This window comes from Mastigoproctus giganteus, chromosome 2 (genome assembly GCF_048544385.1).
Source record: "Mastigoproctus giganteus isolate SK-2022 chromosome 2, ASM4854438v1, whole genome shotgun sequence".
Lineage (NCBI taxonomy): Eukaryota > Metazoa > Arthropoda > Arachnida > Uropygi > Thelyphonidae > Mastigoproctus > Mastigoproctus giganteus.
In genome coordinates this window covers 19,984,314-19,997,021 of record NC_143576.1, presented here as the reverse complement: position 1 = coordinate 19,997,021, position 12,708 = coordinate 19,984,314, and the positions used below count along the sequence as shown (strand labels likewise).

Genomic DNA, 12,708 nt, shown 5'->3' with positions numbered 1-12,708 from the left:
AATTGCAGGAATTGTGTTGGTTTTTACGTTATTATGGTGAAATGTGTTTCCCCTTTACTGATATAAAAAAACATAAAAGCAGCAAAGTTGAATTTTGTTCATCTTTCGCTCTCATTCTCCGCCGTCGCACCGTATATCGATAACATATGAAAAACGACCTTGAAGATAGTGGGCGGCAGCGTTGCCAAACGAAAAAATCAAGAACGCGTAACTCCGAGTTCGCGTAAGTCGGGGTATTACTGTATAGTGAAAATGTTGCAATGTGAACCCAACAACACATTGTGGGGTTTTTTTTTTTTTTTTTGTAATTTGTTCCAAGACTTTGGAAGTTAAAATTTTCGCTATATAACTAAGATATTTATCTCTCTAAAAGGTTATTTTTATAATGGAAATTGCACTACACTCTCATCATTATCATATGTTCTGTTATAAGAATCAGTTTTGAACGCCTTTGTGATATTTTTCTAAAGCACGTTTCTGGAGGTCACTACCATAAAACAATAAAAACGATTTGCACTTTCCAGTTTATTGGGCTTTTCTGTTATTATAAATGGGTAGTAAGCTCGATCTTATTGCATTTGCGATAATACCGATAACTGGAATTCTGTGGGTTTTTAAAAAAATAAAAAATATTTATTTCTACGTTACAGTTTTATGGTGAAATGATATTTCCACAGCCCTTCACTGAAATCTTCTCTTCATTCCTATTTACTTATTACTAGGGTTCGAATTTTTATGACCTTAAAAATGTCAAAACATGATGAAAATATGTCATTAAATTTAACCAAATATGACTAAATAATTTACCCTTACATACCGTATAAATGATAATATTTCCTTTTTTTTATTCTTTTAAAGTTGTACAACGACTTGTTATACAAATTTCTAACAAATAATATAATGAAAATATCACAATTTGCAAGTTTTTTTTTTTTTTTTTGAAATATAAACAATAAAATATATTTTTTTTAAACATACAAAAACCAAAATGTATAGGCTAAGGTACTAGGCTACTAACACTTAAGTTGCTAAGTACTTTCCATCGCATTGCCGATACCTGTATCCACTCCAAATGTGGATACAGGTTGGCCTGCCTCCCTAAAATCCACTCATGCACATCTTCTCGATGGTAAGCCCTGTTACGTCACTTAGGTGGCAACGAACGTGTAGAGTGGTTCTCTTCAAGACGCCTGGTCAGCGTGAAGAGGAAAAGACCAAACCATCCAGCATATGACAGCACGACAAAACAAATGGCCCTCAGTTCCCAGCAGCTTTCACTCTCCCTCTTACGGCAGCGAGAGGATCAGAGTGGGAGCAGAGGGTGCTAAGAATCTCTGGGTACGACCAGGCTGCCATGCACGGAAAATGAACTTGGCCTGTTATAACGTAAGATCACTCATCGGTGAAGACAGGATATTAGAGCTGGAAAAGGAATTAGAAAATGTGAATTGGAATATCATCGGTTTGGCTGAAACAAGAAGAAGAAATGAATCACTTATCAAGTGGAAAATCTGCTGTACACCAATGGAAACAGTGAAAGGAGTGAAGGTGGAGTTGGGTTTCTGGTCCATAAAGATTTTAAAAACAACATTTTGGAATTCAAAAGTACATCACCAAGGGTGTCAAGACTAATACTCAAGATTTCTAAGATGTACAAGCTAAAGATTATAATGATTTATGCACCAACATCGAGCCATGATGATGAAGAGGTTGAAGAAATGTACACCAAAATTGAGAGTCTTCTAGATGAGCAGAAAACCCACCCCACTATTATTATGGGGGACTTCAATGCTAAGGTTGGAAAAAGGCAAAACAGCACAGAAAGAGGAACTATAGGAAATTTTGGAATTGGTGAAAGAAATAAGAGGTGAAAGACTTGTGGAATTTGCAGAATCTCAAGGACTGTCAGTAATGAACACTTTTTTTCACAAAAAGGGTGAACAGAAAGTGGACATGGAAGAGTCCAAATGGATTAACAACTATGAAATCGACTTCATCCTCACTAACAGAAGATATATTGTGAATGATGTTACCGTCCTGAATAAGGTAAATGTTGGAAGTGATCACAGAATGGTAAGATGTACACTTGATATAGATGTAGGAAAGGAAAGGAAAAAACTGACTAGAGTAAATAATACAAAGGTCTTTGAGATAACAGAAGAGGAGAAAAAGCAGTATGTACTGAAACTTAAGAACAAGTTTGAGCTTCTGCAGACTGCTCAGGACCAAGATATCGACGATGAATATTACAACTTTCTGAAAGTGATAAAGCCCAAGAAACCTATAGGGAAAAAGAAATCCAAAGAAGAAAAAATTAGTCAAGAAACTTGTTATGATGAACCAAAGGCGAAAAATGAAGAGCAAGATATAAATACTGACAAGGAAAAAATTGAGTATACTGAGTTATGCAAAGCCATTAGAAAGAGACTCAGAGAGGATATAAGAAGATTTAACACAAGAAAAGTAGAACAAGCATTAAGGGAAAACAAAGGATTTAAATCAGCAGCCATGAGCAGTAATACAGAAAGACAAATGATACTGAAACTGAAGAATAGCGATGGTATACTTATAAACAGCAGAGAAGGAATAATTCAAATAGCAGAAGACTACTATAGAGAATTATACAAGGAGCGAGGGAATGATGCTAGCAGTGGGGAAGATGGATTGCAAAGCAGCAACACATACGACATACCCGATATTCCTCCTGATGAGGTAGAACATGCATTGAAGAAAATGAAGAATCAGAAAGCCCCGGGGGAAGATGAAGTTACTGTTGAGTTGTTAAAATTGGGAGGAAGAGACATAACACAAAAACTGGCAAGGCTCTTCACAAAGTGCATTAGAAAAGGTGTGGTGCCTAAGCAGTGGAATAATGCAATCATAGTTTTGCTGCATAAAAAAGGAGATAAATTGGAAATTATAGACCAATTAGCTTGTTACCCCACATCTACAAGTTGTTCACAAGGGTCATTACTAACAGATTAGAAAGAATACTTGATGAGAATCAACCGAAAGAGCAAGCTGGCTTTAGGACAGGATTCTCAACTATGGATCACCTTCACGTAATATCACAACTAGTGGAGAAAGCAATGAATTTAAAACACCATTATGCCTGGCATTTGTGGATTATGAAAAGGTATTTGACTCCATACGGCATAAGGCAATGTTTCGGGCACTGGAAAGACAAGGCATAGATACCCCATATATTATGATTTTGAAGAAAATATATGAGAGTGCTACCTCCTGTATTAGACTAGACAAAGACAGTACGAAATTTAAAATCGAGGAAGGAGTTCGACAAGGAGACACAATATCTCCGAATCTGTTTACTGCTGCCCTTGAGGAAGCTTTCAGAAGATTAAACTGGTCGCAGAAAGGAGTCAGTGTGAACGGAGAATACCTAAACCATGTACGATTTGCAGACAGATGACATTGTGGTCATAAGCCACGATCCCAAAGAATTAGACGAAAATCTTAAGCAGTTATACACAGTTAGTAAGGATTTTGTACTAAAGATGAATATTAACAAAAAAAAAGTAATGATGAACAAGTATGCTACAGAAAGAGACATAATGATTGATTGAGCAGTAATTGAAACGGTGGAGTCATATACTTATCTGGAACAAGTTATTAGCTGTAATAATGATAAATGGCTGGAAGTCAAGAGAAGAATAAATTTTGGATGGATAGCATTCAGGAAATATAGTCACATACTGAAGAGCAATATCCCAGTTTGTCTGAGACGTAAAATAATGAACCAATGTATACTACCCGCCATGACTTATGGAAGTGAAACTTGGGCACTCACCAAAAGAATGGAAGAGAAGCGGAGAACTACACAGTGAAGAATGGAATGAATTTTATTGGGGATCAGACTGTTAGATAAGAAGAGAAACACATGGATTAGGCAGCAAACTCAAGTAAAGGACATTCTTATCAAAACTAAAGAACTAAAATGGTCTTGGGCAGGACACATAGCTCGAAGACATGATGACAGATGGACTAAGAAAATAACAGAATGGTACCCAAGAGGAGCTAGAAGATAACCTGGAAGACAAAGGCAGAAATGGATAGATGAAATTCATGAGTTTTTGGGTAGTAAATGGATGGCCAGTGCTCAAAACAGAAGGAACTGGAAAGTTGCTGGAGAGGCATTTTCAATCCACTTCATTCTGCAGTGGATTGAAAATGGCTGATAATGATGATGTCTTCGACAAAATCTCTAAAATCATTAATTTTTATTTCATATATTATCAGAAAACAAATTTCTTATTCGGTTTTCACAGTCTTGCCACCGAGACAAAAGTTTTTTTCATATTCCATGATTTCCAGTAGCATATGTTTAAAATTTCTTTCAATGGTATCATTATTTTCTTTATTTAATTTAAAATCAACCTGTTTCATTAATATCCTTTAAGGATAAAACAATGCATTTAATAACTTGTCACAGGGTAATTTTACTGTTCTTACTTTTGATTTTGATTCCTTCAAATTCTTTCCACTTCAACATGCTCTCAATTTTAGCTTCATAATTTCCTTCAGAGTTTTTCAAATTAGTGATAGCATTGATAGTTCAAATAATTAATTTATCTGCTTTTACCATAGTGAATCTGTAAAGCTTCTGAAATGTAAGAGAGAGAGCTCCTGCAGGATGTCGATCATTAGTGCTAAATGGTTAAGAAATTTCAGATTTAAAAGTCGATTTAACAATCCCGAATATTTAACTTCTGCTTCAAAATGGTTGCACAATGCAGGATAATTCCCTTAACCCGCAATTATCATCCGCAAGCTACAAGCTGCTCTTTGTAGCTCAAACACACGACCGATCTTTGTAGTTTCCACATCAAGTTCTTTAGCAATTATCTTTAATTCGCGCTGGTTTTTTGGAGATTAGTGATATAATGGATACAGTTTTTTTTTTTTTTTTTATTATTGCCCCTATGCCATTATATTTTAGAACATTTTCTACATAGCGAAAGCCTCAACAAAATTTCAAAATCTGCCAACATTTCATCTTTGTAAAGTTTATATAATATCTTAGTTGCCTCAGTCCCCTCCCCCACTACGTTGCTACTGTCACTAGTTCTTTGAATACTGTGCAAAATATCAGAATCACTCAGATATTCAACTACTGTGATTATGTAAACATAGACAGAGAAATTTACTGAAACTTGAGGATCACTCACTTCTCCGAAAAACATACACCTGTTTGTCGGAGTAAAGGGGAACTGCAACACAGGTTGACTAGAGGCTATTATCCATGTCAGGAATCTTCTTAATCCTCTGACTGGCTATGGAAAGCATATTGACTAGTGTGACTTCTCGGAATGTGGCTGCACAGGTTTTACGGACGCCACTAACATTGTGGAATGGTAATCCCTTTCACCCTTAATTCACACTTTCTAATTACCTAAAGGCCAAAAGTGAGAACAATGCATACAAAGTTGTCTCTCCTAATCCATTCGTTACATGGAAATTATTTTTGTTCAGCGGAAACTACTGTATTTTAAATGTAATTACCAAGAAGAATTTTAAAAAATTCGGTATAAAGAAGTTGGTTAAACAGAGGTCCGATTGTAATTAAATCAAAAATTAAACAATTTTAAAATACATAACTGATCTGATCGATTGCACCATTAAAATGCTAGGAATGGGGCCCCGCTCGCCCCACCGTACTTTCTGCTCTGGATACTCAATAATTGCATCCAGCATTTCATTTTTAAAATAAATGATCGTCTCAACAATGGGCTCACAAATTTTCAAACAAAATAACAATGGGCTCTCAGAGCCCACTATAGCTCACCACTGTTTATATTTCCTGAAGAAGTGGTTCTTGTGTCCTGATTTTATTTTCTTTTATTTATTGTGGATGAGGTGCCCCTACTTTGGTGGGTGTGAGGATGTGGCTTCTTGGGCAAGAGTCATATTTGCACTGGGGGTGAGTATCACTTTAGTTATTTCTTTTTATGATTTTAAGTTATTTATTTTTATGATTTTAAGTTATTTATTTTTATGATTTTATTTTAATTTGATTGTTAAGGTATCTTGGTACTCAGCAACATCATAGCTTACCAAGTATAATTCTGATTGTTCTATTAATAATACGCTGCAGTATAATAGTATTCTTTCTTTCTTTCTTTTTTTTTGTTTTACTCTAATAATTTACTGTCTTTTGTATTTTACTTTATCAAGCAAATGCATAGAACTACCTTTTCAATTCTTTTTTTAAGATATATAAAAATCAAACAGAAGCAGATATGGCACTTTGCCATTGTGAACTAAATGTGTCCTGACAACATAGCTTTTCAGAAAAACTTTTTGAAATTCCTCTTGATATCCAAGTTCATTTATTGATAAATGTACCTTTACTTGGATCCTAATATTTCAAGTAATTACTGACAAAAACTAGCAACTAATTTGTTGTTGAATTTTTCCAGATGATGAAGGTATTGCAGAATCAGGAATGTGAAATGCCTTGTTCAACGTCATTATCCCAAGAAATAAGTGTGCAGAAGAAAATTCAGTTCTGGTCTTGTATAGAGGAAGACAGATGTAACATAATTATACAACTCCTAGCTACTAAATATATATTTTGTATAAATTTTTTATGTAACTGTTTCTTATTAATGATTATTTATATATATATATATATATAATATATATATATATATATATATATATATATATATCTATTTATGTATGCATGATAAATATTTAAGCTCGAAACATATCGGGGGTAAATGATTACACTTGATGTTTTACTCATTTCTTACTACCTCTTATCTCAATGCTTTTAGACAAGATCAAATAACTTAAATCATAGATGTTCCTACTGTTTTTGAATGTAAGCTGTACAAGTCTAGATACGCAGGCATAACAATGAAGCTTTGCTGTCACAGTTCTGTTTTGCGTGGAAATATTTATCTTGTTGACTCAGTACATGTAAAAAAAAAAAAAAATTTTTTTTTTCACTGACTACTGTCTGCCTAGAATATTTTCCATCAAACTGTGCTATAGAATTCATATGAATAAAGAATTTTATGAGAAAGTTCACAGTTCGTGGTAATTTTCATCAGTGCTCATATGAGCACCAAAGCATCATCATCATCATCAGCCATTTTCAATCCACTGCAGGATGAAGGCCTCTCCAGCAACTTTCCAGTTCCTTCTGTTTTGAGCACTGGACATCCATTTACTACCCACAAACTCATGAATTTCATCTATCCATCTCCGCCTTTGTCTTCCAGGTTTTCTTCTAGCTCCTCTTGGATAACATTCTGTTATTTTCTTAGTCCATCTGTCATCATGTCTTCGAGCTATGTGTCCTGCCCAAGACCATTTTAGTTCTTTAGTTTTGATAAGAATGTCCTTTACTTGAGTTTGTTGCCTAATCCATGTGTTTCTCTTCTTATCTAACAGTCTGATTCCCAATATGATTCGTTCCATTCTTCGCTGTGTAGTTCTCAGCTTCTCTTCCATTCTTTTGGTGAGTGCCCAAGTTTCACTTCCATAAGTCATGGTGGGGAGTATACATTGGTTCATTATTTTACGTTTCAGACAAACTGGAATATTGCTCTTCAGTATGTGACTATATTTCCTGAATGCTATCCATCCAAAATTTATTCTTCTCTTGACTTCCAGCCATTTATCATTATTACAGCTAATAACTTGTCCCAGATAAGTATATGACTCCACCTTTTCAATTACTGCTCCTTCAATCATTATTTCCCTTTCTGTGGCATACTTGTTCATCATTACTTTTGTTTTAGCCATATTCATCTTTAGTCCAAAATCCTTACTAGCTGTGCATAACTGATTAAGATTTTCCTCTAATTCTTTGGGATCGTGGCTTATGACCACAATGTCATCTGCAAATCGTAAATGGTTTAGGTACTCTCCGTTCACATTGACTCCTTTCTGCGACCAGTCTAATCTTCTGAAAGCTTCCTCAAGGGCAGCTTCGGAGATATTGTGTCTCCTTGTCGAACTCCTTTCTCAATTTTAAATTTCCTACTGTCTTTGTCTAGTCTAATAAAGGATGTAGCACTCTCGTATATTTTCTTCAAAATCATAATATATGGGGTATCAATGGCTTCTCTTTCCAGTGCCCGAAACATTGCCTTATGCTGTATGGAGTCAAATGCCTTTTCATAATCCACAAATGCCAGGCATAATGGTGTTTTATATTCATTTGCTTTCTCCATTAGCTGTGATATTACGTGAAGGTGATCCATAGTTGAGAATCCTGTCCTAAAGCCAGCTTGCTCTTTCGGTTGATTCTCATCAAGTATTCTTTCTAATCTGTTGGTAATGACCCTTGTGAACAACTTGTAGATGTGGGATAACAAGCTAATTGGTCTATAATTTCCAATTTCTGATTTATCTCCTTTCTTATGCAGCAAAACTATGATTGCATTATTCCACTGCTTAGGCACCACACCTTTTCTAATGCACTTTGTGAAGAGCCTTGCCAGTTTTTGTGTTATGTCTCTTCCTCCCAATTTTAACAACTCAACAGTAACTTCATCTTCCCCCGGGGCTTTCTGATTCTTCATTTTCTTCAATGCATGTTCTACCTCATCAGGAAGAATATTGGGTATGTCGTATGTGTTGCTACTTTGCAATCCATCTTCCCCACTGCTGGCATCATTCCCCTGCTCCTTGTATAATTCTCTATAGTAGTCTTCTGCTATTTGAATTATGCCTTCTCTGCTGTTTATAAGTACACCATCGCTATTCTTCAGTTTCAGTATCATTTGTCTTTCTGTATTACTGCTCATGGCTGCTGATTTAAATCCTTTGTTTTCCCTTAATGCTTGTTCTACTTTTCTTGTGTTAAATCTTCTTATGTCCTCTCTGAGTCTCTTTCTAATGGCTTTGCATAACTCAGTATACTCAATTTTCTCCCTGTCAGTGTTTTTCTTGCTTTTCATTTGTCGTCTTCGGTTCATCATAACAAGTGTTTCTTGACTAATTTTTTCTTCTTTGGATTTCTTTTTCCCTATAGGTTTCTTTGGCTTTATCACTTTCAAAAAGTTGTAATATTCCTCGTCGATATCTTGGTCCTCAGCAGTCTGCAGAAGCTCATACTTGTTCTTAAGTTCCAGTACATACTGCTTTTTCTCCTCTTCTGTTATCTCAAAGACCTTTGTATTATTTACTCGAGTCAGTTTTTTCCTTTCCTTTCCTACATCTATATCAAGTGTACATCTTACCATTCTGTGATCACTTCCAACATTTACCTTATTCAGGACGGTAACATCATTCACAATATATCTTCTGTTAGTGAGGATGAAGTCGATTTCATTAGTAGTTAATCCATTTGGACCCTTCCATGTCCACTTTCTGTTCACCCTTTTCTTGAAAAAAGTGTTCATTACTGACAGTCCTTGAGATTCTGCAAATTCCACAAGTCTTTCACCTCTTTCATTTCTTTCACCAATTCCAAAATTTCCTATAGTTCCCTTTTCTGCGCTGTTTTGTCTTTTTCCAACCTTAGCATTGAAGTCTCCCATAATAATAGTGTAGTGGGTTTTCTGCTCATCTAGAAGATTCTCAGTTTCGGTGTACATTTCTTCAACCTCCTCATCATCATGGCTCGATGTTGGTGCATAAATCATTATAATCTTTAGCTTGTATCTCTTAGAAATGTTGAGTATTAGTCTTGACACTCTTGGTGATGTACTTTTGAATTCCAAAATGTTGTTTTTAAAATCTTTATGGACCAGAAACCCAACTCCACCTTCACTCCTTTCACTGTTACCATTGGTGTACAGCAGATTTCCACTTGATAAACTTATAAGTGATTCATTTCTTCTTCTTGTTTCAGCCAAACCGATGATATTCCAATTCACATTTTCTAATTCCTTTTCCAGCTCTAATATCCTGTCTTCACCGATGAGTGTTCTTACATTATAACAGGCCAAGTTCAGTTTCCGTGCATGGCAGCCTGGTCGTACCCAGAGATTCTTAGCACCCTCTGCTTCCACTCTAATCCTCTCGCTACCGTAAGAGGGAGAGTGAAAGCTGCTGGGGACTGAGGGCCATTTGTTTCGTCGTGCTTTCATATTGCTGGAGGGTTTGGTCTTTTCCTCTTCACGCTGACCAGGCGTCTTGCCTGGTCACCAAAGCAATAGTTACATAATTACAAAATTATTATAACTAAAGAAACTTACCATGAATTAGTACCCACTCTTAAAAAATAAAGGATATCATTTTTTCACTGTCTCTTTCACCCAAAACATTTTGCATAAATTCTTGAACAATGTTTCAGCTCTTCAACATACTATCTGGAACGTTTTCCGTATAATTAAAGTCACAGAGTCTTCACTGTGCTGTTTTGGTTGCATTTGAGAGAATAATTGTAACATCACCATCTTAGCAGTCTTCTTCTTCTTCCTCCTCACTATCCTTTGCCAAATTGCTGACCAGTTCTTCGTATCTTCTCAGCAATAATTTGAACACAATGTTACCTTTGGTCACTTCCTGAATAATAATGTCATCATTTTCTACACCAATATAATTGTTAACACTTCTTAAAGAACGTTTAACATTTGGCATAAATTTTGCCAGTTGTTCACCATATCTGAACCACAGTTATTTCAATGTCACATTCTTTGATGTCTTGTTGGCCAATAATGTCCTTGCAAAAACGGTTTGCACTAACAGCTGTACTTAGCATTTCAGTAGCTGCCAAAATACCTTTAAGTCATGGCTTACTGTACTGCATACAGGCCTGGAGGTCTCGTTTTAGGGATGTAGATCTGCTGAAACAGGTGCAGAGAAGGACAATGTGATTGATGAAGGAAAGAAAAGTTCTCATCTGTTCTCACCAAGAGAGGCTTCTATTCTGCAAATTGCAGCATCTGGGTCTGGAGATACATGGTACCTGCAAGGTGATCTGACTAATGTGTTTAAAGCCTTTAATAGATGAAGCAAGCTCAGTGCTGATGGCATTCTTCTGTTGTTTAAACTACACACATAGGACATAAATAGGAGGGAACATAAATTCAAGTTGAGGAAGGATGGTTGCAGGATAGATGTGCAGAGGTTTGTCTTCGGCCAGTAGGTGTTTGATTTTTGGGACAAACTTCCATCTGTTTTTGTGGAAGTGGGCAATTTGAGTAAATTATTGGAGAGGATGGACGAGTGATTGGAAGACTTTTTTTTTTGCTGATGCTTTATAAGCTTGTTTTCTTGCATCATCTGCTACTGCTACTAATAATAATAATACTGAAATATTGGTCAATGCCCACCAAATAGATAAAATAATAATAAAAATTAAAATAAAACAGAATATTCATACTATTCCCATTTTTGCAAAGTAATCATCCTATTTTGCTTTAAACTTAGCCAGACCCTCTGGGAGACAGTTTATTCCATTGTCTGACATCCCTCTCCCAATAGGTGAATTTCATGAGGTCCACTCGTCTGTCATTTCCTGAGATTTTATGTTTGTGACTCCTGGCTTGTATCTTATGTACGAGGAAGAGCAGACTTTTCTCATTCATTTTACTCAATCCCTTCAGTGCCTTATATGCCTCAGCTAGATCCCCCTTAGATATTTAGTTGTCAAACTTTGCATCCTGCACCTTCTGTTTGGTGCAGTTGTGTACCAAGACACAATGAAAACATTAAGTGTTGATTGACAGTTATTTGCCACACAATCAACCTACAATAATTGTCAGTTAAAAGCAGAATCTCCCTCTTTTCTGATTTGATTCACCATTCCAATGTCAAAATGCAGCTTTGGAAAATATTACCTATCATCCTGGCTTTTGTATTATGGTGATATTCACAAGATGATGCACATTGTTTCAATGGTTTTGTGCATAATAGAAAATATTTCTGTCATTGGAATTTTTGCCACCTGTGCACCTTTAACCTTGAATGTCTTATATTGCATTAATTTATAAAGCAATGTTTTGTTGGCACTATACACATCTTCTTGAGAGTATTGCTGAATGACAACCTTCAGTTGCTCCTTTCTCCATGACAATGCACCATCCTTAAGAGCATCACTTTCTTTGCCACAAGTTGCTGTATGCAAGTGCTATAGCTTTTTCTAAATCTGTGGATTGTACTTGTTTACGCAGCAAGAGTCTATTCTTGGGATTAGTCTTAAACCTTGTGTCCCAAAGCCACGTGTGTGTATTGCTTCATCAACTTTTTCATTGTCTGCCGTATGAAATTTTTCCCTTTGTGATCCATTTGTAGAATCTGTGTATTTTCTCAATTTTATCTCTGTTTTTTGTGCAGAGACTGATTTTATACTTTTTAGCAACTCATTTTTTTTACATCTTGCTTCTTAGTGGATGATGCCAGCTTCCATATGGAGAATTGCCATTAACTAGGGGATACAGGAAAAAGTTTTGTCACCTGTGGTGATCTTTTGAAGAAAATCCTGATCATTATGTGCTATATAAGCTCACCACTAATCCTCATATATTTGTCACATTGTTTCTGCACCATCAGTTTTAGTACAGTGTACTAGAAGATGCAATACATCAGATATTTAATGAGGATGGAAACTGGGAAATGAAATCTTGACTTTCTCTGTGATTATCTCTATTGTCTGACAACAGTCAATGGATAACCTCCTGACATATGATTAATTTTCCCTGTTCCGTAATGTTTGCAGACTGTCCACTCCATTGAATATCTTCCAATAGTTTACAACATAAATATGTGATGTCATTGGATTCAGTC

General features: G+C 35.8%; 1 protein-coding gene across 1 annotated transcript in view; it reads left to right on the top strand.

Annotated features, from left to right (window-relative positions):
- The window catches only part of LOC150089197 (tyrosine-protein phosphatase 10D-like), a 315,903-nt gene extending 309,390 nt beyond the window's left edge, over positions 1–6,513 (top strand). The window contains exon 26 of the mRNA XM_090389780.1: positions 6,438–6,513. Coding sequence (XP_090245906.1) covers positions 6,438–6,469 — 32 coding nt within the window. The 3' untranslated portion in view covers positions 6,470–6,513. The remainder of the gene's footprint in view (positions 1–6,437) is intronic.
- Positions 6,514–12,708: the final 6,195 nt, after the last annotated feature.